Source organism: Microtus pennsylvanicus, chromosome 8 (assembly GCF_037038515.1).
Source record: "Microtus pennsylvanicus isolate mMicPen1 chromosome 8, mMicPen1.hap1, whole genome shotgun sequence".
NCBI lineage: Eukaryota > Metazoa > Chordata > Mammalia > Rodentia > Cricetidae > Microtus > Microtus pennsylvanicus.
Genome location: NC_134586.1, coordinates 33,674,581 through 33,702,098, shown reverse-complemented (window position 1 = coordinate 33,702,098; position 27,518 = coordinate 33,674,581). Strand labels below are relative to the sequence as shown.

General features: G+C 41.2%; 1 protein-coding gene across 6 annotated transcripts in view; it reads left to right on the top strand.

Annotated features, from left to right (window-relative positions):
• Window positions 1-27,518, top strand: part of Fancd2 (FA complementation group D2) — a 73,296-nt gene that overhangs the window by 1,711 nt on the left and 44,067 nt on the right. For 4 of the 6 annotated variants that reach the window (XM_075983169.1, XM_075983166.1, XM_075983164.1 and 1 more), the window contains 16 exons: window positions 454-550; window positions 3,718-3,858; window positions 4,980-5,047; window positions 5,186-5,289; window positions 5,709-5,769; window positions 6,580-6,632; window positions 10,383-10,461; window positions 13,711-13,835; window positions 16,725-16,812; window positions 18,138-18,242; window positions 18,839-18,939; window positions 19,472-19,580; window positions 19,773-19,808; window positions 22,716-22,859; window positions 24,816-24,950; window positions 26,103-26,234. In XM_075983169.1, the coding sequence (XP_075839284.1) occupies window positions 487-550; window positions 3,718-3,858; window positions 4,980-5,047; window positions 5,186-5,289; window positions 5,709-5,769; window positions 6,580-6,632; window positions 10,383-10,461; window positions 13,711-13,835; window positions 16,725-16,812; window positions 18,138-18,242; window positions 18,839-18,939; window positions 19,472-19,580; window positions 19,773-19,808; window positions 22,716-22,859; window positions 24,816-24,950; window positions 26,103-26,234 (1,545 nt within the window). In that variant the 5' untranslated portion in view covers window positions 454-486. The remainder of the gene's footprint in view (window positions 1-453; window positions 551-3,717; window positions 3,859-4,979; window positions 5,048-5,185; window positions 5,290-5,708; window positions 5,770-6,579; window positions 6,633-10,382; window positions 10,462-13,710; window positions 13,836-16,724; window positions 16,813-18,137; window positions 18,243-18,838; window positions 18,940-19,471; window positions 19,581-19,772; window positions 19,809-22,715; window positions 22,860-24,815; window positions 24,951-26,102; window positions 26,235-27,518) is intronic. The other 2 variants (XM_075983168.1, XM_075983167.1) reach the window with 1 other exon arrangement.

Genomic DNA, 27,518 nt, shown 5'->3' with positions numbered 1-27,518 from the left:
AGAAGCGGTCTGGTGAGCAACTTCGTCAATCGTAATGAGTCTTTCTCGTTCTGCCACGTGTCTCATGGCTGTTGCCTCTACACCTGTACATCCTACTTGTTCTCTGTCTCCAGAGTCCTCTCTATCCCCCCAAAGTCCCGCCTATACCTCCTGCCTACCTATTGGCCATTCAGCTCTTTATTACACCAATCACAGCAATACAGCTTCACACAGTGTACAGATATTCCACAACAACAAATATGTCTTGATATGATATCTATTGGCTAGCTGTAGAGCTAAAGTGTGCTCAGCATTTAGATTTAGACAGTATTAATGTGAAGACCCAAACCTTCTGCTTATGGATAGAACTGTTTTCAAAAGACTTCTTGTCTCTGTTAGTTCTTCTGGTGTTTGGGGTAAGCAATGTATCACTGAGCTAAATACCCAACCCCTGGATTTTTTTTTTTTCCTTAGGAAGTAATATAAGTACGAAAGACATTGGTCAAAATGGTTTCCAAAAGAAGACGGTCAGACTCTGAGGATAAAGAAAACATAACAGAAGATGCCTCCAGTAAGTACCTAGCCTTTTACTGTTACATTTGTATCACAGATATGTGAGATAGAAAAATATGCAAAATTCTTTTCAAGTGCTGACGTCTGTCAAGGATTAGTGGAGAGAACACAGAGATTCTAGGAGATTAAGGATTGAGTTTATTCCTCAAACGCCACTTAGGAGTTTTGGACCACTTCTGAGCCTCACTCTTTACCGTCATAAAAATAAGTTTTATATACACTGGGTAGGTGATTGAGTGGTTAAGAGCACTTGCTGCACTTGCAGGGGATCTGGGTTTATTTCCCAGCACCCACATGGCACCCCAAAACAGTCTTTAACGTCTGTTCCGGGGGATTCAATGCCCTGTGACCTCAGAGGCACCATAGATTCATGTGGTACATCTAGGTTCAGGTGGACAGTCACACACATGAAATAAAAATAAATCTTTGCCAGGTGGTATTGGTGTACACCTTTAATCCCAGTACAAGAGAGGCAGAAGCAGGCAGGTCTCTGTGAGTTCGAGACCAGCCTAGTCTACAAAGTTAGTTCCAGGACAGCCAGTGCTGTTACACAGTGAAACCCTGTCTCGAAAAACCAAAAATAAATGAGTGAATGAGTAAATCTATCTATCTTTACAAAAAATTATTACAGAATCATTATCTAGATCCAAGAAGACAGAGAAAAGAAATCTTCACCCTTTAGAAAAGCAGCTGGGCCGGGCATGGTGAGACATGCCTTTAATCTCAGCACTTAGGAGGCAGAAACAGAAGGATTGCTGTGAGATTGAAGCTGGCCTGATCTATATAGGGAGCTCCAAATCTTAACTTGTCTTTTTTACCCCTAAGAATGTTGTGCTATAATAGTGATAATATAAAGAAAAGTCATAGCCAGGCAGTGGTGGCTCATGGCTTTAGTTCAAGCACTCAGGAGACAGAGGCAGGCAGACCTATGTGAGTTCAAAGCCTGCCTGGTTTACAGAGTAATTTCCAGAACAGCTAGAACTGTTAAACAGAGAAACCCTGTCTGGGGGCGGGGGGGGGGGGGGACCAAACAAAGAGAAAGAAGGAAGGAAGGAAAAAACAGTAAAGTCCTATCAAAGCAAGCAAGTCACTAGCAAACAAATAGTGCATACTCTGACCAAATGAAAATTCAGTTGGCAAAGATGCTAAGAAGAGTTCTGGAAAGGAAGCTGAGGAATGGCTCAGCTAGTGAAGCGTGTGGCAAGCATGAGGACTCATGTGATCCCCAGAGCCCTGGAAAGGTGGTGGGTCCAGTTTTGCATTTGTAATCCTAGTGTTGAGTTGGTGGAGTCAGGAAGCTTGCTGCAGCTTGCTGGCCAGTCAACCTAAAATACTCAGCCCCAGTGAAAGACTGTTTCTGAAGTCAAGGTGAGGTAAAGGCATTTGAGCAGACCAGGCAACCTGAGTTCAGGTAGGAAAGGACTTACTCCAAACTTGTCCTCTGACCTCACCCTCATGGTGTACACATGTTTTTAGAAACGTACACATATCTAAGTGAGTACAATTTTTTAAAAATCAAATTGGGTACCTCCTGAAGAACACTTGATGTTGACCTCTGGTCTAGACCACACACACACACTACATATAAAACTAGTTCTAAATTGCATTTTGCACTTGTTTGCGAGCCTTCTTGGTTGGTTTTGTTTTTCAGATAGGGTCTCGTATAGGCCATGTTGGCCTCAAAACTCACTTCCTGAGTGCTGGGATTACAGGCGTGCACCACCACACCTGACTTCTGCTGTTCTGTCAGCTAGCGTCCTACTCGACGTCCTGTTGAAAACTCAAGGCTGAGACCCCTTTTCCTTCTTGAGCACCAGGGACTGAACCTAGGCCCTCAAACATGCTAGGACGTGTACCACAGAGCTCCTGTCCTAGCCCTCTGTTTGCCTTGTATTTCTGCCGCTAAATTTGTTACTCTGACCTCAAACTCAATTTTGTAGCCCAAACACATCTTGAACTTTATCCTTTTGTCTTGGCCTCCTGAGGAGCTACGATTACAGGCCTACCCCAGAGATCAAGCAGGAAAAGCTTGAGTTAGACAAAGAAATTCTAAATTTCTACAAGTCTCTTAGCAAAGGGATTGAAGAATATGAAAAAATTGGTAAAAAATTTGAAACTGAAAAAAAAGAATTTAGAAAATGGGTAAACAAACCAGCCATGGTGACATGTGCTTTAATCCCAGCACACAGGAAGCAGAGGCAGGTGGATCTCTGTGAGTCCCAGGACAGCGTGCTCTGTGTAATGAGTTTCATGTTAGCCAGGGTTGCATAGTGTAACCTTATCTTAAAACAAAAGCAAGCCAGTTGCACATCTTTAATCCCAGCACTCAGGAGGCAGAGGCAGGAGGATCTCTGAGTTCGAGGCCAGCCTGGTCTACAAGAGCTAGTTTCATGATAGGCTCCAAAGCTACAGAAAATTCCTGTCTCGAAAAACAGTGTGCAGTCCGGATTGTGCATTATAATAAACTATTCAGCGACTGCAGTGGGTGCTTGAGAGACAGCTCTCCTTTAGATTTTAGGTGGAAACTGTTTCCATGGTTATTTTTGTTACAAGTGCATGTTTTGTGTGTGTGTGTGCACGTTTGTTTTGTTTTTCAAGACGGTTTCTTTTTCTTTTTTTTTAAATACTTATTTATTATGTATACAATATTCTGTCCGTGTGTATGTCTGCAAGCCAGAAGAGGGCACCAGATCTCATTACAGATGGTTGTGAGCCACCATGTGGTTGCCGGGAATTGAACTCAGGACCTTTGGAAGAGCAGGCAATGCTCTTAACCACTGAGCCATCTCTCCAGCCCCCTCAAGACGGTTTCTTTGTGTAGCTCTAGCCGTCCTGGAACTAGCTCTGTAGACCAGGCTCGCATTGAACTCACAGAGATCCACCTGCCTCTGCCTCCCAAGTGCTGGGATTAAAGGTGTGTGCCATTTGCTGAATGCGGTTATATTTGGTGTTTTTTTTTGTTTGTTTGTTTGTTCTGTGGAAGCTGCTGTTGCTGACCACCATTGGAGATAGCTCATTTCACTGCAGCATCAATGTGACTGACTCTTTAGGACAATCAGAATTTCCTCTCAGAACATTTAGTCCTGGGTTTGTGTTTTAATCTTTGAATTTTTCTTATTTTTGTGGTCATATTCTTGAAGGTTTTATATTTGTTTGTTTTTCCAGAAATCTTGAAACAACCCCTTTCCAAGCTGGCAAAAAAATCTCATGGTTCTCATGAAGTTGAAGAAAATGGCAGTGTCTTTGTAAGGCTTCTTAAGACATCAGGACTCACTCTTAAAACTGGAGAGAACCAAAATCAGCTAGGTAATATTCAAAGTGTATTTTTGAATTGAGTGAAAGTGCCAGGATTATCATGGATTTCCACAGCAGGGAAGGCGATGGGGATAGGAGGAGACTGCGGAGACTGTTAGTTAGACGATGTGCTTATGGTTGGTTTTTTTTCTGTGTGGTCCTGGCCATCCTGGGACCCAGGCTCAAACTCAGAGATTCACCTTCCTCTGCCTCCTGAGTGCTGGGATTAAAGGTATGTGCCACCACAATCTATTCATGTTTCTGGTCTTTGTGTGGTGTATGTGTGTAGTGTATGCATACAATCTTAATTTTTATGTTTTAAGGCTTGATAAATAACTATTAGATAACTCTAATTTTTTATTTAGAAAAATTCGTATGCTACTGGTAGTCCTTTGTTGTATCACACACACATACACATGCACACGTGAATGTGTACATCCAGGAAGCAAGTAGATCTCTATCAGAAGAAAATATGTTGAGCCTCTTGAGCCATATAAGGCTGGAAACATGTTTTGAGGGCATAGATACGTTGTCCTACTAAGTATATGACTGGTTATTTGTAGACCACTGGGTGTCTGACATCTGCTAGATTAAATCTTTTACACTAGGTTTAAAAGTTTTGTCTGAAAATATTCTTTGTAGGGCTGGAGAGATAGCTTAGTAGTTAAGAGTATATACTGTTCTTCCAGAGGACCAGAGTTCTACTCCCAGCAACCACATCAGATGTGTGGAACTCTGGCTCCAGGCCAGAACCTGAGTATATATTTTCACATAAAAATACTTTAAAAGGGCCGGGCGATGGTGGCGCATGCCTTTAATCCCAGCACTCGGGAGGCAGAGGCAGGTGGATCTCTGTGAGTTCGAGACCAGCCTGGTCTACAGAGCTAGTTCCAGGACAGGCTCCAAAGCCACAGAGAAACCCTGTCTCGAAAAAGCAAAAAAAAAAGTACTTTAAAAGAAAGAAAGAAAGAAAGAAAGAAAGAAAGAAAGAAAGAGAAAGAAAGAAAGAAAAGAAAGAAGGAAGGAGAAAAACATTCTTGGTAGCATCATCAGATGTGAATTTTGTCTTTAAGGAAGGAGGCTGTGGTAGACATTCTACATAATGTTTAGAAGCTCTCCTTCCTTCCTCCTAGGTGTGGATCAGATAATCTTCCAAAGGAAGCTCTTTCAGGCCTTGAGGAAACATCCTTCTTATCCCAAAGTATGTATCCTCTCTGTGGTACTTTTGCTTTTGCCAGAAGTACTGTGGGGTTAGGCTGTAAAGTTGAGTGGCTGATAACAAGTGTTCAACTGTAGAGCTTACCTTCTCTTGTCTTGGTTATACAATCTTTTTGTTTAGGTAATAGAAGAATTTGTTAATGGCCTGGAGTCCTATATTGAGGACTGTGACAGTCTCAGGAACTGCCTGTTGTCTTGTGAGCGCCTGCAGGACGAGGAAGCGAGGTGTGGAGAAGAGGCTGTCTTCAGAAGTGCAGTCTGGCCGTAATTGGACTGGGCATAGGAAATGGAGTTTTCTTCGTTTTATTATTTTTTTATAACTCTTTTACTCAGTTTAAATATAACCTTAAAAATATTGAATTTGAGGTTAGATGGCAAAGAAATTGAATGTTTATTTTGAAGCAGAGTCTCGTGTGCAGCCCTGTGTGTACTGGAACTCCCTATACAGGCCAGGTTAGCCTCACAGAGGCTAACTTGCAGAGAGCTGCCTCCTCTGAATATAGCAGCTAAAGGCTTCTGCTTCAATTCAAGTCTGGCTTTGAGCATGATCGCGAAGGGCTGTGTATTTAACCAGTTTTATGTAAAATAGGTAGTAAAGCATTAACATAAGCAAAACAGGAGCCAACCACCTCCCTGTTTTACAGCACGGGTGCGTTTTACTCCAAGAGTCTCATCAAGCTACTTCTGGGGATTGACATTTTGCAGGTGAGACTGCACCACCTTTCCTGAGAACATGATGGATGTGACTTGGGGAAACTAGCAGATAAGGGCTAGTTGGTTTGCAGCAACATGTCTGTGTCATGGATTGTCCCTAGGCCGGATGATCTGGCAGTCCTATTCATTTCCTCAGTATATGATTCTTGTTTATTTAAAAACAAATTAAAACTGGTGTCTGACTGGCAGAACTGAGTTGGGGGTATGTGCTTGTCGTGAGTACAGGTGGTGAGGTTGCCTGTGTTGGAGCCCCTGGAACTGAAGTTTCGTGTAGTGCTGTCTTAATTAGAAGCCGCTGTTGTTACAAACCTCTTAGGAAGCCTTTTTTTTTTTTAAAGATTTATTTATTTATTTATGCAGTATCCTGCCTGTAGGCCAGAAGAGGGCACCAGATCTCGTTATAGGTGGTTGTAAGCCACCATGTGGTTCCTGGGAATTGAACTCAGGACCTCTGGAAGAGCAGTCAGTGCTCTTAACCACTGAGCCATCTCTCCAGCCCCTTCTTTTGCCTTCTCTACATTGCCATCTGTATGGTATCTTCTCCATTAAACGCAGCTTACTGAATTCTTCTGGGTCGTAGTAGCATTTTAGAGTACCATCTAGCCACTGGCCTGATGTACCAGCAGGAGGGTCATAGTACCATTTTAGATCAGTAGGAGGGTCGTAGTAGCATTTTAGAGTACCATCTGGCCACTGGCCTGATGGACCTGCAGGCCTGCTTGCCATTTTGACCTGATAGCTAATATATTTGTGTTATGTGTTTTAAAACCATTGCCTGACTATGCATGTCTTCTCTTTTAGCCTGCCATTATCAAAATGTTATTTGAAAAAGTGCCACAGTTTCTTTTTGAAAAGTAAGTGGAATTATTCCGAAATGTTGAATGTACATTGATGCTTTTAGGACTCTCTGGAAAGTTTCATCTGACATGTCCTATGGTCATGTTTAACATGCTAGGTTCCTGATCATGTATTACTTTACTTCATAAATACTAAGATCATTGTTAAAGCAGCTGGGCAGTGGTGGTGCACACTTTTAATCCAGCACTTGCAGGGCAGAGGCAGGTGGAGTTCCAAGATTCCAAGATAGCAAAGCTACACAGAGAAACTCTGTCTCAACCAAAACAACAACAACAACAAAATAAAACCTGTTAAAATAGTTAACACGTGTGCTATATGTATGATGGTTCTTCCTAAAAGGGCACGTAATACCCTGGCAGTAGTGGCCAGTTGGCAGAGTCTTTGCCTTTTATTTTTATTTTTAAAGTATATGTGTACCACTTATGTTTTAAAATTACTGTGTTGGGCCTGGAGAGATGGCTTAGTAGGTAAGAGCCCTGGCTGCTCTTGCAGAGTATTGGAGTTAGAGTTCCAGCACCCACAGAGCAGCTCCATTTGTAACTCCAGCTCCGGGAATCTGATGCCCTCTTCTGGCCTCCAAGGGCACTGCATGCACATCGTGCTAAGATACCCATGCAGATGAAATAGCCATATATAAAATAATAAGTAAATATTTTTTAAAAAAAACTGTCAAGAAGGAAAATTACCTGCCTAATATAAAATGACATAAGCATGAAATCTCAAGTATAGAAACGTCAAAGATGTAAATATTCAATTTCATTAGCAAAGGAAGAAATTTAAAATAAAAAATGGGGCTGAGTGTGGTTGCACATACCTTTAATCCCAGCACTAGGGAAGGCAGAGACAGGAGGTTCTATGAGTGCAAGGCCAGCCTGGTCTTCAGAGAAAGTTCCAGGATAGTCAGGTCTACACAGAGAAACCCTGTCTTGAAAAAACAAATAAATTAATAAAAAGTTGCCAGAAAACCTGCATGTGTAGCTCAGTTGATAGAATCCTTGCCAGGCCTGAAGACCTGAGTTTGAGTCCCATGACTGTAGGTATCTCAGCACTCCAGCAACAAAGGCAGGAGGATCAGAAACTCAAAGTCACCCTTAGTTACTCCAGCCCAAGACACATAAGACCCTGTCTCCAAAAAGAAAGAAAAAATATCCAGTGCATTTTCCCTACACCCAAAAAGTTTTTGTTATGTATATGTTGTAAATGAGCATATATAAATCAATCATTGTGAAAAGCAGTTAAGGTGTATGTCTTAAAACCTTAGATTTATATCTGATGGCTAGACATGGTGGCATGTGTTTATAATCCCAGCACTTAGGAAGAGGAGAAAGGAAGATGAAGGATTCAGGTCATAGTGAGTGAGTTCCTGGCTAGTGAGTTCCTGGCTAGCACATGGTGGCATGTGTTTATAATCCCAGCACTTAGGAAGAGCAGAAAGGAAGATGAAGGATTCAGGTCATAGTGAGTGAGTTCCTGGCTAGTCTGGGCTATGCTATGAGACCCTGTCTCGCAGTAACAAAAAAAAATAATATTTAATTCCAGCACTTGGGAGGCAGAGGCAGGTGGATCTCAGAGTGCTCAAAGCTGGCTAGAGAGCTACATAAGGAAACAATGTCTCAAAAACAAAACAAGCATTATTTTCTTTTCTTTCTTTTTTTTTTTTTTCTTTTGATTTTTGAGACAGGGTTTCTCTGTAGTTTTTGGTGCCTGTCCCAGAACTAGCTCTTGTAGACCAGGCTGGTCTCGAACTCACAGAGATCCGCCTGCCTCTGCCTCCTAAGTGCTGGGATTAAAGGCGTGCGCCACCACCGCCCGGCTTTTTTTTTTTTTTTGGTGCATTATTTTCTTATTAAGAGTTTATTTTGTTTTTTTGTTTGTTTGAGACAGGGTCTTATGTAGTCCATATTGGCTTATATGGTTGAGATTGATCTTGCACGCCTAGTCCTGTTTCTATCTCCCAAGTACCAAGATTGCAGGTGTTTGCCATTGTGTTTGATAAATTTATTAACTTTTCCCCCCCATTTTCTCCAAAAAGTATTTCTTTGTGTTTCTCTGGCTGTCCTGGAACTCCTTCTCTAGCCCAGGCCGATCTTCAGTTCAGAGATCTGCCTGCCTTTGCCTTCCAAGTGCTAGGATTAAAGGGCATATGCTACCACTGCTTAGCAATTTTATTATCTTTTTTAAAAAGTCACTTATAGCCGGGCGGTGGTGGCGCACGCCTTTAATCCCAGCACTCGGGAGGCAGAGGCAGGCGGATCTCTGTGAGTTCGAGACCAGCCTGGTCTACAAGAGCTAGTTCCAGGACAGGCTCCAAAACCACAGAGAAACCCTGTCTCGAAAAAACAAAAAAACAAAAAAAAAAAAATAAAAAGTCACTTATACTTGGTATGATGCCATATGACTGTACTTCCAGTGCTCATGAGGCAGAGTGAACAGATCTCTTGAGTTTGAGGCCAGTCTGTCTATTGCAAATTCTAGGCCACCCGGGTTTGTATAATGACACCATATCTCAAACAAACAAAAGAGTCACTGTGCAAGTGATGCCATCACTAATGTCCTTGTTGGGTAAACACGAGGGCCTGAGTTTCACCCCTAAAACACATGTTAAGAAACTAGACATGATAGTGTGAGCCTGTAATCCCAGCACTGGCAAGGCAGAGACAAGATCCCTGGGACTTGTTGGCTATCTAGTCTAACTGCATTGGTGAGTTCCAGGTTCCATGAGAGAGTCTTGCTAAAAAATATGATGGAGTGATTTAAGAAGACAGCTCATGTTGACCTCTGGCCCTCATGTGTACACACACACACACACACACACACGTCACATTTTTAAGAGATGAGTATTATCTCTTCTTCCTAGCCATGGCCACTGTTGCCACTATTTTAGTCACTTTTTTACAAAGCACTATGACCAAGGCAACTTATTTGTGGCTCACAGTTTCACAGATAGTCATGAGTTCATACATCATGGCAGGAACATGGGAGCTGGTAGGCAGGCAAGATGTTGGAGCAGCAGCAGAGAACATGCATCCTTTTCTGAAAGTTGGAGTCAGAGGAGAGCTAACTGGGAATGGCATGGACTTTTGAAACCTCGAAGCCCACTCTCAGTGACAACTCCTCCAACAAGGACAAACCTAGTCCTTACCAGATAGCTCTACCAACTAGGGGTCAAACATTCAGATATGTGAGCCCATTGGGGCCCTTGTCATTCAAATCACCACAGCACTGTTAACAGTATTTCCTTTTAGTCATCTTTTTCATTAATATAGGCATGTTTGAATTATTTATTCATTTATTTTGTGTGTTTGGTTATTATGCCCATGTGTATGTCTGGTGCCTGTGGAGGCCAGAAGAGGGTAACACATCCCCTGGTACTGGAATTACAGATGGTTGTGAGCCACCATATGGTTTGCTGGGAGTTGAACTTGGGTCATTTGGAAAACAGCTCTTAACTGCCAAGTTGTCTTTCCAGTCCCTCTTTGTTTTGAATAATCACATTTGTGTCTAACACTGAGCCCTACAACTAGCAACTATATAGTATTGCTTATTGACTTGCTGAAGAATTCTGTGCAGTATTACAGTTTTCTGTTGCCTAGTCAGGAATTGGTGATGCAGCTTAGTAGTAGAGTACCTGTTCAGCATTTGTGAATCCCTAGAACCAAACAAAGAAAAACAAAATTGACATGGGGAGAGGGGCAGAGGGAAGGGAGAGACAAACAACTCAATCCCTTTTCATTCTGACATTTCAGCGAGAGCAGTGATGGAATCAACATGTCCCGACTCATAATCAATCAACTAAAATGGCTGGACAGAATTGTGGATAGCAAGGTAGGTTTGGGGGCTTTATCAATTTAAAAGGTTTTTTATGACTGGGAATGGTAGCGTGTGCCTATAATCACAACACTTGGGAAGGAGAGGCAGGCTGATTTCTATAAGTTTGAGGCCAACCTGGTCTACATAGTGAAACCCGGTTTAGACAACAAACAAAAATCTTAGGAATGGTGGTAAATGACAATAATCTGAGCACTTAGAGGATAGAGGCAGGAAGATGGAAGTCAATTTGAGCCAGCCTGGGCTACATAGGGATACCCTGGCCCAGAAAGCAAAACAGATTTTTATATGACTGACAAAACCTTTTTGATTTTTGGGATTTTTTTTCCTTTGTAAATGAAAATTTCACTTTCTTATCAATCATCATCATCACTATTCCCAGCAATGTTTAAGCATGCATGGGCAGCCCGTTTATGGTGGTTCTCCAGTTGTTCCTATCCTGGGCAGTCCTAGATGGTTGTGTTATTGTCATACCCAAGGCTCCAGGGTCTTCCTTTATGCTGTCTATCCAGCGGTTTTGGGCCTTCCTCTTCATCTTATCCCATGCACTCCTCCAAGCAGTGCTGTGTTCTGGTATCTGCCATCATTCATTCTCATAGCATGGCCTAAGTATCTCAAGCGCCATTGCTGTATCCTGTAGTTTACTTCCTTCTGTAGATGGAGATGTTTCCTAATGTCATCGTTGTGCAGTCTATCTGTGTGATGCTTAGAATCCTCCTGAGACATGCCATCTCAAACACATACTTACTTCTTATCAATACATTATCTTTATTCAAGTTTCCTAATTTGAGAATCTTGAATATTTGACTCTTTCAAAAATTTGTTTCAAAATAAGCTTAGGCTACATGAAATGGTCTGTGCCTGTAATTCCAGCACTTGGGAATGAGGCAAGAAGACAGAAGTCTGAAGCCAGAAGAGGGACTATATAGAGAGACCTCTGATTTACAGAGGGCTGTGAGAATAAGTGGGTAAAGGTTGCTATGCAACTGGAAGACCTGATTTGACAAAAAAAAAAAAAAGACCTGATTTGATCCCTGGGACCCCACATGTAAACCACACAAAGCTTTCCTCTGGCAGGGACATCTGTATGCATAGCATACATGCATCAATAAATACTTTTTTTTTTATTTTCGAGACAGGGTTTCTCTGTAGCTTTTGGTTCCTGTCCTGGAAGTAGCTCTTGTAGACCAGGCTGGCCTCGAACTCACAGAGATCCGCCTGCCTCTGCCTCCCGAGTCCTGGGATTAAAGGCGTGAGCCACCACCGCCCGGTTAATAAGTACTTTTTAAACTTCCTCAGTTATAAAGATTAAGTATAGTTTATTATATGTTAAATATTTGGTAAGGGTCTAGAGCAGTTGTTCTCAACGTGGGGCCATGACCCCTTTGGGAATCAAATAGCTCTTTCACAGGAGTTGCTTAAGACTATTGGAAATATCAGATATCTACATTATAATTTATAATAATAGCAAAATTACAGTTGTGAAATAGAAATGGAAATAATAATGGGAATTGCCACAACATGAAGAACTGGGCACAACACTGGGAAGGGTAAGAACTACTGACTAGTGAGATGATTGAGAGGTCAAGAGCACTTGTTGCTCTTGTAGAAGACCCGGCTTCAATTCCCGGCACCTACATGGTGGTTCACAACTGTCTGTAACCTCAGTTCTAAGATCCAGCAAGCACACACATGATGTATATATACATGCAGGCAAAATATTCATACCCCACAAAGTATAAAATAAATTTTGGGGAGGAGGCGTGGTTTTGAGACAGGGCTTATCTGTGTAATTGGAGCTAGCTCTGTAGACCAGGCTGGCCTTGGACTCATAGAGATCCATCTGTTTCTGCCTCTTGAGTGCGCCACCACTACCCGGCTCGCCTGGCTATGTTTTTAAATGTTGGGAAGAAAGCAAGGCATAGTGGTGTACAATTTTAATCCCAGCACTCAGGAGGCAGAGGTGCATCTCTGAATTCTAGGCCACCCTGGTCTACAGAGTGAGTCCCAGGACAGCCAGCGGCACACAAAGAAACCCTGTCTCAAAAAAAACAAAACAAAAAAATGGGGAGGGGGGTTGTGTATTGTTTCAAAATCTCAAGATCCCCTTTTTCTTTTCTTTCTGAGACAGGAAACAGGGTTTCTGTCTTGGACTCACAGAGTCCCTGGAACTCACTCTGTAGACCAAGGTGGCCTCGAACTCACAGAGATCCACCTGCCTCTGCCTCCCTAGCACTGGGATTAAAGGCGTGCACCACCATTGCCAGGCTCTAAGATTACTTTTTATTTCTGAAAAGTGGTGAGATCCCAAGCCATCTTATTTCACTACAAATGCTTTAATTTGATTGCATACTGAAGGAAACTTCAGGTAGTTTTTGCAAGTATGTGATTTATGTAAGTGCCTTGGTAAAAAAGCTGGTCTTACTTCTTCAGATGCCTTGATTGTTTGGGAATTTGGGGTTTTTGTTTTGTTGTTGTTGTTGTTGCTTATTTTTACAGGGTCTCACTATCTAACTCTTGACTGGAACTAGCCTCGTAGATCATGCTAGCCTAGACTTTTGACCCTCTTGCATCTATTTCTCAAGCCCACAGATTGTCAGTGTGCACTGCCATGCCCATGATCTTTCCAGAGGTTCTTAAAATCATTCTTCTGGTTTTGACAGGCACTCCAAACTAAATCTTTATTTAGGAAAACAGGGATTTTAGAGTCACATCTGGGCTGGAATCTGGGGTCTGTACTCAATTTGGATGTATCCTATACTATCTCATGTGAATTTAGAGGAAAGGCATTTTCCTCTTGTGAGTATGTGTTCAGGGACAGGTGCAAGTATCCAGAGATCAGAGAACAACCTTGGATGTTATTCCTCAGGCAACAGCCACTCTTTTTTCCTTCTTGAAACAGTCTTTCAGTAATCTGTCTCAGATTGCCAGTGTACCCCGGGGTCTATCTGTCTCTGCTTCCCCAGACCTAAGATTATAAGTACATCTACTGTGCCTAGCTTCTTTCCCATGGGCTCTAGGAATTGAACACAGACCCTCATTCTTGTGGTTTTTTTTTTCTTTTAATGGCATTTTATTATTAATGAGTATACTCTTTCCCTGCTCCCATTTGCCTCTTAATTTAAATTTTGAGCTTGAATCTATCATGGTCATGTTGTATACATGATGGTTTCAGGTCTGTATTTGATAAATAAGTACTGCTTATTTTGAGTAATGTGCTAAATTCTAATAATGTTCTCCCTGCAGGACCTCACAACCCAGATGATGCAGTTGATCAGTGTTGCTCCAGTGAACTTACAGCATGACTTCATCACCAGCCTTCCTGAGATCCTAGGGGATTCCCAGCATGCTAACGTGGGAAAAGAACTCAGGTGGATAAGCACTGTGCTACTGTCTCGTGGAGTCTCCACGAGGGGAACTTGTTCGTTGCAGTATGAAAAGAGCTAAGTTTAGGTCTAGTGAGTAACTCAGTGACTAAGGGTTCCTGTCTGTCATCTCCGATGATGTAAGTTTGATCCTGGAGCCCACATAGTAGAAGAGGACTGACTTGCACAAGTTGTCCTCCGACTTTCATATATGCACCGTGGCACACATTGGTGTGTGTGCACACATACACATGCGTTTGGGATATAAAGGCTGGATCACAGTTTAAGTTCATTCTCAACTGTGTAGCATGTCACAGCCAGTCTGGGGTACATGAGACCCACACACAAAAAGTGGCTGGGTATAGAACTCAGTTGATAGAGTGCTTGTCTAATGTGTACAAAATGTGTTCTTTCCTAATATTGCATAACAGGTGTGGTGGCAGACAGTGGAGGCAAGAGAACCTTGGCTACATCATGAGTTTGAGGCTAGCCTGGGATACAAAAAATGAAATCCTGCCTCAAGATGTAAAAATGATAAATTATGGTGCCTGTACCTCACATGAATAGGAAGAATATGGAGTTTGACGTGGTTTTCTAGTAACTGCATGTATTTGTGTAGTCCCATTTACTTTCTTCTTGCCCTTACCCCCTTTTTAAGATGGGGGTCTTATATAGTCCAGGCTGGTCTCAACTTCACTCTGTAGCTAAATATGACCTTGAACTTCTGATCCTCTTGCTTTTTCCTCAAGTCTTAGATCAGGAATTACAGGTATGTGCCACTAAGTTTGCCTTCCACATACTTTTCCTTTTTGTTTATTTTGCATATGTGCCTGGGGATAATGCACACATGTACCACCGTGTGGAGTTCAGAGGACAACTTTCAGGAGTTGAACTTTTCTTTCCATATTTTACATTCCCAGAATCAAACTCACATCTTTAGACTTGATAGCAAATGCCAATATCTGTTGAGCAACCTCACTGGCTCCCTTATATGTTCATTTAAATGAGGAACCTATTATGAAAACTGGTTAGGATTAGGCTATAGAGAATTTTGTTTGTTTGTTTTTGTTTTTTTGAGACAGAGTTTCTCTGTGTTGCTTTGGAGCCTGTCCTGGAACTACTCTTGTAGACCATGCTGGTCTTACAGAGATCCGCCTGCCTTGGCCTCCCGAGTGCTGGCTTGTGCCACCATGCCCATCTGGCCATTCCTCCTAGTTTACCACCGCCCAGTTAGGCTGTAGAGAATTTGAATACAGTCTTTTTGTTTCATTTCCTCTAAGAGTTTCTCAGGCTTGACTACACCTTGGAATTTTTTGTGAAGCTCTTAAATATCTGCAAGTTTGGGTGCTGAGATGACCCGTTATAGTGCACGTCCATACACAAGGACCTGTTGCTGAGCTCCATTGCTAACTGTCACTCATGTAAAAATAATACTGTAATTGGAGAGTAGTAATTAATAAGAGGCGAACCATATTCTTAGCATACAGTTTCTGTCCTGGTTTTCCTCCAGTGCTGGGAATTGAAGTCAAAGCCTTGTGTTTGTGTATCCTAAAGAAGTGCACACTAGTTTTATGGACTCTATCTTAATGCATATCTTTTCCTAGGAGTAGTTTTAAATTCCTTTTATAATTCTTTAAAAAAAATATTGAGACCGGGTCTCTCTGTAGCTCTGGCTGGCCTGGAATTTGCTATGTAGATGAGGCTGGCCTCTAACTCACAGAGATCCGCCTGCCTCTGCCTTCTGAGTGCTGGAATTAAAGGCATGGGCCACCATGCCCATTTGGTACTGTGCGATGCTGTAGATAATGTTCAGTGATTTCTTCCTTTGTGCTTTTAGACATTGTGCTTCTGTGGATAGCACAGTGTTACTCATTTTGTTGTGCGTTCTCCCAGGATCCCTCCTACCCATCTCGCCTCTGTGCACTCTGTGGCTCCATGCGTCTGTCCATCATATATAGCACAGTCCACTTAATTATTGTGGCTTTCTTTCCTCCTAGTTTTTCAGGAAAGTGTATATCAACTAAGTAGCAATGATTTCTCAGTAGTAAAGATGTTGAAAGAGGGGTATATCATTTCTACATGATTATTCGAAGTTTTGTAATGAGTATGTTTTATGTTTTCTAATGAAGACAATAACCAAACACAATCTTTTTTTTTTTTAGAGGCAGTTTCTTTTTATGTAGTCCTAACTGTCTGAAGCACCATATACAGAACAGGCTGACCTTAAGCTTACAGAAATCCTCCTGAGTGTTGGGATTAAAGGCATGCATCAAAATGCAATCATTTAATAGGAACTGGCTTTCTTTTCTTTTTTCTTTTTTTCCTTCAATACAGGGTCTCATTGTGTAGCCCTGGCTGTTCTGAACTTGCTTTGTAAACCAGGCCGGTCTCCAACTCACAGAGACCCACCTGCTTCTGCCTCTAAAGTGCTAATGTGCCATTACTGCCCTGCTACAGCTGGTTTCTTACCAGTGGGTTCCATTCTCAAGTTCAAGCAGCTACAGATTAAAGATCCCCCCCTCAAAAAAATGCACACACACTGACATACAGATTTTTCTGATCATTGTTTCCCAAACAACATAGCGTGACAGGTATTTGCATAACTTTTACATTGCATCAGGTGTTCTAAGTATCCTTGAAGTAATTGACAGTTTGTAGGAGGATGAGCAAGTTATGTAATAATGTAGTGTGTAATAACTACACCGTTTTATAGAATGGACTTAGGCATCCTAGGATTTTGGTGCTGTGGATAACCTAGGAATCAGTTCACTGCAGGTACCAAGAAACAACTGCATATCCTGCCTTCTCCGACTCTAGTGAGTGACTTTCTCAGGTTGTTTTCTGCCCAGTTCTATTCAAACCATTATCCAGCTTTTCCTTCTTTGTTATTAACAGTGAGCTGCTGATTCAGAATACTTCCTTGACAGTTCCAATTTTGGATGTCTTTTCCAGTCTCCGGCTTGATCCAAACTTCCTGTCTGAGGTAGGAAAAACCCTGCTTTCCAGAAATAGGGAGAAATCATGTGCAGTGAAAGAAAATAGCCCTGAAACTATGCTCACAAACATAAGTATGATGTGCACATGTGCATACATGCACACACACACATACACACACACACCCTTATCAAAACCAGAGCCTACTGTAACACTAAGCCAGAAATCAGCCCCTTTACTTTTTTTTTTTAATAGTGAGATGGTCTGACCATGTAGTCCAAACTGGCCTCAAACGCAAACACTTCCTGCCTTAGCCTCCTCAGTGCTGGAATAATGCATGTATGCCCCAGGCCTGGCTTAAGCAATGCAATTTAGTTGGGTTTTGTTTCATTTTTGACTGTGCTGGTGATCAAACCCAGGGTTCCACAAATGCTAGGCAGACATTTAACCAGTGAATCACACCCTCATCTCTTAAGTGGTAAGTTTGTGTGTTTGAGTATATATGCATGCATGTGAATATGCTTGCATGTAGAAGCCAAAGGATAACCTCAGGTGTTCCTCAGGTCCGTACACTTAAAAACTTTTTTTTTTGAGACAGGGTCTCACGGCATGGAGCTTACTTGCAAGCATTTCCAGCCATGCCTGGTTATTTTTATGTGAGTTTTGGGATCAAACTCAGATGTCATGTCACAGCTGGGAATATAGCTTAGTTGTGTAGGATGTACAAAACTTTGCTCCCCAGCACCGCATAAACTTGATGTTGTGGCATACACATAAACAAGAGATCGAGACTAGAGGAAGAGATAGATGTTCAAGATCATCCAGGGCCAGCCTGGGATTCTAAAGCCCTCAACTGTTTGAACTTTTTTGGTAACTTTTAAAATACAAGCATTTCTCAATCTAGCTGGTTTTTATTTGGCAGTTATTTCCCTAGACCTTGGCTCCCTTCTAAATAACATAGTCTTATTCTGGAACAGAGTCAGCTTTTCATAGTTCTGTCTGAATAACATTCAAAGACAAACCCTCTGGGGACAGGTCCATAAAGCCTGGGGTCATTCACAGCCAAAAGTAAGTTTCCTGGGGTCAGTGGTGAGGGCGGTATGGGGAGAGTGACACTTAATTTTGCTCTCCTGTTGTCAGTTGTGACCATAGACTCTGAAATGTAAAGCAAATGATGTTTGACATTCATCACTTGTCTGTTCTAGAAGAATCTTTGACATTTATAATTGCAAGTTTGTAATTTGGGAGAAAATAATATGTTTTTCTTCCTAAACTACAAGTAGGAAAATCAAGTGAGAAAAGAATTTTCTAATTTTATCTAATAAGTATTTATTGGGCTAGAGTAGTGAAGGGTTTTGTGCTTTTTATATTTAGATCCGCCAGTTGGTGATGGGCAAGCTGTCTTCTGTTCGGCTGGAGGACTTACCTGTGATAATAAAGTTTATTCTTCATTCTGTAACAGACACTACTTCACTTGAGGTATGCTACTATTTCCTGTCAAGCCAGCATTAAGATACACGAGGGACTGGAGAGACGGCTCAGAGGTTAAGAGCACTGGCTGCTCTTCCAGAGGTCCTGAGTTCAATTCCCAGCAGCCACATGGTGACTCACAATCATCAATAATGAGATCTGGTACCCTCTTCTGGTTTAGGCATACATGCAAGCAGACTATATACATAATAATAAACAAATCTTTTTAAAAAGATCTATGAATATGCTACTTAAGTAGTTCAAGTTGCTATTTTCTGGTCCTAGACTAATTGATACTGATTACTACAGATAGCAGATAGCTGTTGGGAGAGAACACAGCCCAGTCTGGCTGATTACTTAGCATAAACTGCTACAGAATGATATTTGCTATTTCTGTGTAGAAGCACTTCAGGTGAATCAAGGGCTTAGAGTATAGCATTTTCTATGTGCTTGAACTATTCTCATCTAGTCTGCTGACAAGTCTTTTGTTGCAAGTCGATTGTTTTCCTTAGCATTTTGGGGATGTTAAGATTCCATTGAGGAAATGTACTATGCCTGTCCACTAAGGGTGAGCAGAATGCATGGCTAATACTGATTTTTCATAGGTCATTTCTGAGCTTCGGGAGAAGTTAAATGTGCAGCATTTTATTTTGCCATCACGGGTTCAGGCTTCCCAAAGCAAGTTGAAAAGTAAAGGACTAGCAAGGTACGGAAAATTTTTCAGTTGCCATTTTTTTTTCTTAGATAATCATAGTTTTCTCACTTTTATCCTGAAAGCAGGATAGTTATTAGATCTTAATATATGACAATACTGGTATTATGATTACATTCACATCAGGCTGGAAAGATGGCTCAGAGGTTAAGAGCACTGGCTGCTCTTTTAGAGGTCCTGAGTTCAGTTCCCAGCATGCACATGGTGGCTCACCACCATCTATGATGAGATCTGGTGCCCTCTTCTGGTGTGCAGGTGTACATGCAGGGAGAATACTGTATACATAATAAATAAATATTAAAAAGAGATTAATTCACATCATGTAGCATGACAACGGATTTTTAATTGTTTGTGCGTGTGCTTTCCTAGCCATTCAGATCAATTCCACATAGTTCACAGTACAAGTTTTTCAGTAGTTTACAGATGAGGTTGGTGCTTCCTCCAGAACCTTGCTTAATAGAAACAGATTTATAAGGTCTTCTCTGGTAAGTGGAAGAAATACTGTTTCCTGCTTTGCTGTTTGTAGCTCTTCAGGAAATCAAGAAAACAGTGATAAAGACTGTATTGTTCTCGTCTTTGATGTAATCAAGTCAGCCATTAGGTATGAGAAAACCATTTCGGAAGCCTGGATTAAGGTAAGATCCTTGCAACATTGAGTCTCAACTGTGAGTGTCAGTCACTGATAGATGTGTGAGTTGGGATGAAATAAAAGTCTTAAAATTATCATTCAAGTATTAATGATGATGATGGGCTGATGAACAGGACATGTAGAATGAACATGAATGACATACTCCACTGATACAGTATTGTGGCACTTGTTTTTCTAGGCAATCGAACACATTGAGTCAGCACCTGAGCATAAGGTAATAATAGTCTGCTTTGAACTAAAATTTTATCCTACTTTCTTTCTGTCTTTCCTGCAGTGTGGAGAAAACAACCCAGGGGGTGACGTGCTGAGTGGTCTGCTCTTACCTACTAATTCTGGAAATGAATTTAGCCTACAGTATTCAGTAGGGGAGTAGGAGGTCGTTCCACCCACATGAAGTTACAGTTAAAGAAGCAGCACCACGCCTGGGTCATTCAGAGCCCTGTGCCTATGGCTGGCCTTCCTCCCACCAGGCCAAGTTGTCAAGACAAGGGCATTCTCTGTTTGATTTTACTCTGCCCATGTAGCCCTGACCTGAATAGGCTTTACCTGAATAGACTTACAGTGTAAGGTGGGCAGTGGTACTGTATCTGTTACCCCCACCCCTGACACACACACATATTCTCTCTCTCTCTCTCTCTCTCTCTCTCTCTCTCTCTCTCTCTCTCTCTCTCTCTCTCTCTCTGTGTGTGTGTGTGTGTGTGCGTGCGTGTGTTTCTATGTATGTGTCTGTGTCAAACTTTGCAATCCATATTGGCCTAGAATTCACTGTGTTAAAATTAGGATGATTCTCCTGCCTCAGCTTCTGTGTGCTGGGAGCACAAACATAAGCCCAACTTGTCTTTTAGCCATAGACTCCTCTCCTGTGAAGAAGTTGGATGTCTGTGTTTCTGTGTACTGATTGTTTCTTCTGAAGGTTTTGCTTGGGTTGGAATCTTTTGTCCTATGGGAATTTTGTTGGTTGTCCAGTTATTAGGTGACAGTCTTAAAATACAGAATAAATAATAAAAATAGTCAAGTTTTTTTGAGGCAATGTCTCATCTAGCTGCCTTCAGACTCACTGGATAGCTAAAGTTGATCTTGAATTCCTACCTCTGCTCCCAAGTACTGGGATGACAGGCATTTGCTACCATGATTAGCTTGAAAATAGTTGTGGGGGATAGATAATAATCACACTATAACCCAATTGTTTGATTTGTTTTGTTTTGTTGGCTTTTTAAATTATTTAATATTTTTTCCAACTTCCCATTCCCTCCCTTCCTCCCATTCCCTCCACATACTTCCCACCCCACCCCACTCTCACCCACTCCTCAGAGAAGGTAACACACATTGCTTTGGGAAAGGTCCCAGGCCATCCCTACTATATCTAGGCTGAACAAGGTATCCCTCCAAAGAGAATGGGTTCTCAAAAAGCCCTTACAAGCAGTAGGGACAAATTCTGCTGCCACTGCCATGGCCCCTCAGTCAGCCCCAGCCATGCAACTGTCAACCAAATTCAGATTAGTTTGGTCCTATGCTTATTCCTTCCTACTCCGGCTGGTGTTGGTGAGCTCCCATTAGCTCAGGTAGACTGTTTCAGTGGGTGCCCCATCATGGTCTTGACCTCTTTGCTCATAATCTTATTCCTCCCACTCTTTCAACTGGACTTTGGGTGTTTTTTTTCAAAACAGAATTTTTCTGTATAGCCCAAGCTGTCTAGGAACTCACTCTGCATTCCAGGCTGGCTTCAAACTCAGAAATCTGCCTGTCTCTGCCCAGCCCATTTCTTTTGATAATCTTATTATGTAGGTTGGCTATAGTTTTGCATTCTGATTTGATTCTCTATGCATTTTCCCTTACCATAAACATTTTGTGTACTTTATTTGTTTACTTATTGCATAGATAATAAACACTAATAAATTGGAAAACATACATAAATTACATATGTGGCCAGGTGGTGGTGTACACCTTTAATCTCAGCACTCAGGAGTGAGAGACAGGTGGATCTCCGTGAATTTGAGGCCAGCCTTATCTACAGAGAGAAACCCTGTCTTGAGAAAATAAAACAAAGCAAATAAAGGTACATTTTTGAAAAAACAAAATTTCCCTTGCTTACATTTCTTACAGATAATTTTTTCATTTTTTAAAAAATGTTTTTTAAATTTTATTTTTGTGTTTGTGCTTGCACACATGTGCTAAAATGTCTGGAGGCAGGAAGAGTGCATTGGTCTATGAACCACCCCGTATGGGGTTATGAACCAAGCCCTGGCTCTCGAGAGTAGCAGAAGTACTTTTAACCACTGAACTGTCTCTCTATACTCTTTGTAAATGTTTTATCTTTTTGTATAAGCTATGTGTGTATATAAGCACAAGCATACTCCTATACCTACAGATCTGTGCATGTGTATGCAGTTTTTATATACTGTCTTTATGACATTGGATCCTACTGTGCTTAGCATTTTGCAGGTTGCTTGTTTTTTTACTTCACCATATGTCACTGTGTATCAGAAATGGCTTCCTCTGTCAAAAACATGGGTTAGTGGAGCTGGTTGGTGGTGGCACAAGTCTTTAACCCCAGCATTCTAGAGGCAGAGAGAGACAGGTGGGTCTCTGAGTCTGAGGGCAGACTGGCCTACAAAGTGAGTTCTAGGACGTCCAGGACTACACAGAGAAACCCAGTTTTGAGAAACAAAGTACAGAAAAAATAAATAAAATGGATTAGCTTATACTAGTTTTTGTGGCTTTGTATACTTCAAAAATAATTATAATTTTATTATATTTATTATAATATATTATATTAACCTTTCTATATTGGTAAACATTTATAGTCTTTGTAACTTTTCATAAAGCAATTTTCATAATTATAAAAGTATATAATTTAGTTGACAAGTGATTTAATCTGTTTTTTAATGATGTAAAGATGTTCAAAATTCTATTTTAGTATCACCTCTCTTAATATTCTGATATTTTCTTATGAACTTCCAAAGGATAATATTGGTTTAATAATTTATTTCTCTGAAAAGTATTTCTGGGTCTTGTAACAGTGTAGAGTCAGGCAGTGAATGTCGTCATTGGGTTTTAATGGAAAGTAGCTGAGCTGCAGTTCTGGTGTGTTGAGCCGCTTCCTCTTGCTGCTCCCTGACAGGCTTTGGATGTGGCGATGCTGCTCATTATCTACAGCACCAGCACGCAGACAAAGAAGGGCATTGAAAAGCTGCTGAGAAACAAGATTCAGTCGGACTGCATTCAAGAACAGCTGCTGGACAGTACATTCTCCACACATTACTTGGTAAGGGTGAGGAAAGCAGGGAGTAGATGCAGGGGGACAGATGCTGAGAGGGTAACATTTTTGTCATTTCTGCATCATGTGGCAATCCCATGACACCTTTCCCAGTATTGAGCTTTTTCAGTGCAATGAAGTAATTGCTTTGTTGGGTTGAGACAATGATGTTAATAAACCAACGTTGGCTTTCAACCTATCAAGAAGTTAACAAAGTTGGTTTATCTTGAACTTCTCTAACCCAAACTCCAAATTCTTTTGGATTTTTTTAAAAAAGATTCATTTTTATTTTTATATATGTGTTTCTATCCCTGTGTGTATTTGCAATTTGCGTGCAGATGCTCTTGGAAGCCAGAAGAGGACATTGGCTCCTCTGGAACTAGAGTTACAGGTTGTGAAATGGATGTTAGAAACCAAACTTGTTGGAAGAATAGCAAATATTCTTAACTGCTGAGCCTCAATATAATTTTTTAATCTGTTTTGATTTTTTTTCCTAGAGAGTTTCACTGTGTAGTCTTGGCTGGCCTTGAACTCATAGACATCCACCTGCCTCTGCCTCCACAGTGTACTACCACACCTGTGTTTTTTGTTTGTTCTTTTGGTTTGACTTTTTTTTAAATAGCAGTATCAGTAAAGAAGATGGCATTACTAGCGTTATTTACTTTGGATCCCTTAATGTCTGTCTATATTGCATTATTAGTGGGATCTGGTCATGTCTTTTCCTATAACAGATGTTCAAAGAACCTGGTTTAGGAACCTGGGAATTAACTAAGTTGGTAAAGTGCTTGCCAGACAATCATGAAGACCTGAATTCTTTCCCAGAACCCACAAAAAATAAGCTGAGCACGGCGACACACATTTGTTTTTTGATTTTGTTTGGTTTTTGGTTTTTTGGTTTTTGTTTTTTTGGGGGGAGGCGGGTTGGTTTTTTGAGACAGGGTTTCTCTGTAGCTTTGGTGCCTGTCCTGGAACTCGCTTTTGTGTACTAGGCTGGCCTCGAACTCAGAGATCTGCCTGCCTCTGCCTCCCGAGTGCTGGTATTATAGGCATGTGCCAACACCACCTGGAGGCGACTCACATTTGTAATCACAGTACTGGGGAGGTAGAAATAGTCAGGTCCCTGAGGTTCACTGGTCAGCCAGTATAGCATTTGTTGAGCCCTAGATCCAAGTGAAGGTCCCTGTCTCAAAAAAGAAAAAAAAAAACAAAATAAACAAAAACACAAGATGGATGGCTCCTAAAAGCGACTGAAGTTGACCTCTGCCCTCCACATACACTGGTACAGATGGTCAGCAGCACACATTTGGACCTGCACTTACATGAACACACACACAGTCTCTCACATACATACAGAATTCCATTTGGGTAGTATTGAATGTTATAGACTGATCTTAAATCATAACAGAAACAGAGCAGGTTCCAGGAGGCATATGAGTGAGTGAAGAAACTGGAATCTATTCAGTCTGGTTTGTAGTTCTAAACTGAACAAATAGAGCTGTATATGAAGTTTATCACTTAATTATTGTGAATTTCAAGGTCAAGTTGTTACACATTTGTGGAATCTAGTCCTGAGAGAAAAATCAGGATGGTGAAGGATTATTTGGGGTATAATTAAGATTAAGATTCCTTAAAGTTGCTGTATGTGGGCATTCATACTAGTATTTGGGATGTGGAAAGCAAAAGGTCAGAATTCAAGTCCATGTTGTAACTATATTTGAGACCATCCCCAGTACCCACCAAAAGACAATTTTCTTGTTTTAAGCTAAAGTGATTGGGATATTGGGATTGAAGATGTAATTCTGTGGTAGAGTGTTTGTCTAGCATGTTCCAGCTCTGGGCTCAATGCTGAGTGTCAGGGAGATGACTTGAGAGCCCTGACAGGTTCTTTGGTGATAGGAGTGGATTTTAGTACATCTGGTTCTATGACACCATTTCCCTAGTCCTTTTTCTTTCTTCCTCTTCCAGGTTCTGAAGGATATTTGTCCATCCATTCTCTTACTGGCTCAGACTTTGTTTCACTCTCAGGACCAGAGGATAATTTTGTTTGGCAGTCTCCTGTACAAATATGCTTTTAAATTTTTTGATACTTATTGCCAGCAGGTATGTTGAAACATTTATTTGGGTAAGGAAGAAGCAAGGATATGGAAAGATATAATTTCAAATAAACTGGGTGTACTTTGAGGTATATTCTGGGTGATTAGATGACATTGAGGAGGAAATAATTTTAACGAGCACCTTAGAAAACTCAGTTGTAAGCCAGCCATAGTGATGCACACCTGGAATCAGGTGTCAGGAAACAGAAGGAGGAGGATAAACATAAATTTGAGGCCAGACTGGGGTATACAGCAGGGCCTTGTTTCATAAGCAAAAAAAAAAATAATCAGTTCTAGTCTCTGTCCTCAGGTAATAAGATTGGCTTGGAGGACCCAACTGTGAGAGCTGAAATTTGGTGTAAAATCATTAAGGTTCCACTCATATGTAATATCTCAAGCAACTTGACTTGGATTTTATTTTGTTTTATTTTTTATTACGCACATATGTGTGTGGGTTTTTGACCTTAGTGCAGTCTTCAAGGAGGCCACATTTTCCTGAAATTATGCCCGCCTGTCCTGTCCTCTTCACAAAATCTGTGAGACCTTCAGCTCCTTAAGTGTAGTCTTTTCAAGAAATTTTAACATATACTAAGTCTAATTGCAACTTAGTAAAATTTAACTCATAGCTAAAACCTACACCAAGGAAGGTTTGATAACGAGCCCACTGATACGTTACCAAAAGTAGGTCAAAACTGATTGTTACTCCTGTGATCCTGATACTTGAGGGACAGGAGATTTACATGTTTGAGGCCAGCATGGGATAGGGAGTAATGTCCAGGGAGCCAGGATGACTATGGGTAGTGTAGTTACACTGGCGTGACTACAGGCCTGAAGCCAATGCTCATGGCACTTAGATAAAAAATAGTAAGAAAGGTTAGAAAGGCCTCAAGTGGGGGCTAGAGAGATGCCTCAGTGGGTAAGAGTACCAGTTGCTCTTCCAATTGCCTTGGGTTCAATTCCCAGCACCCACAAGGCAGCTCCAGTTCCAGGGGATCCAGTACCCTTATACAGGTATATATGGAGACAAAACACCAGATCACATAAAATAAAAATAATTATTTAAAAAATTAATTTTGAAAAGAAGGCCTCAGGCGTGAACTCTTTAGAATGGCTATGTCCTATTTTTATTTTACTCTGTCCTGTTGCCCTCCCTGTATAGGAAGTGGTTGGTGCCCTAGTCACCCACATTTGCAGTGGGAATGAGGCTGAAGTTGATACTGCATTGGATGTCCTCCTGGAGCTGATTGTACTAAACCCCTCTGCTATGAGGCTGAATGCTGTTTTTGTTAAGGTATTGCCTGTACTGTCAAATACTGAATTGTTTTTGTTTCCTGTATCTCAGAGTTACTGCTCCCTGATAGAGAACTTGTTTCGTATTCTTTAGATACTGAGCACTGTAAATGTGGGAGGGATGTGTAAAAAGGTGGATAACAGGTAAGTTATAAATGTATGCATATAGATATAAAGATGCATCTTATTTGTGTATTAATTTATGCAGAAATACTTCTCTATACTTATATATGCTAAGCCATGTTTAAATGCTGTGGTAGAAAGGCTGGTCTTTGCCTTTGGTGTCAAGAGTGTAAGGAAGGTTGCTGGAGAGATGGCTCAATGGTTAAGAGCACTGTCTGCTCTTCCAGACATCCTGAGTTCAGTTCCTAGCAACCACATGGTGTCTCACAATCATCCATAATGAGATCTGGTATCCTTTTCTGGCATGCAGGCAGAACACTGTATATATAATAAATTTAAAATATATATATTAAAACAAAAGTATAAGAAGTACAAACAAGTCATCTATACATACCTGGTTTCCACTAAGAGAAACTTGCATTGTATGTCTGATACTTACTTAATCCACTTGATATGATCATTTCCATGTGTATCCATTTTCCTGCAAACAACATAACTTTGTTCTTCCTTATGGCTGAAAAAAAATTCCATTACATCTGCACCACATTTCTCACTATTGATGAACACCTATGTTATTTGTAAAACTTAGCTATTGTGTATGTGTTATGTTATGCCAAGATTATGGAGTACCCCAAAAACCAACTAGGAGACCGAGTCCTGTTTGTAAAAGCAAAGAGCCTTTTTTCTTACACAAGTTTGCAAACTCAGACTCTCGGTGTGTCTATCGTATTTGGAGTGATTGGAGAGCCCCAAGCTCAGCTGGGGCTGGGTTTTTATAATTGCAAAGGTAGGGGTGAGAGATTTCTAAGGTTCAGGACCCCTGATTTACTGACATTTGTCTAGGGGTGTTCTGGTGAAAAGCAATGGGTGTGTGTTGGCAGGTGATTCTATCTCCAATGATTGGAATGTTAGGAATTTCCTTTGGATGGTCTGTTACTGGGTGGTGCGAGCTTATGATATTTTCTGGAACCCAGTGCTGCCTGCTATAGCATCTATGCGGCCTGGGCCCCATTATGTGTGACCAGACTGCCCTGGATCCCACATGCTACAGTAAACATTGATGTGTAAACGTCTTGCTCCTGTGTTGACTTGGAATCCTGGAAAAATACCAAGAGTGGAATAACTGGGTAATGGTTCTGTTTAAAATGGGGGCCAGAGAGTG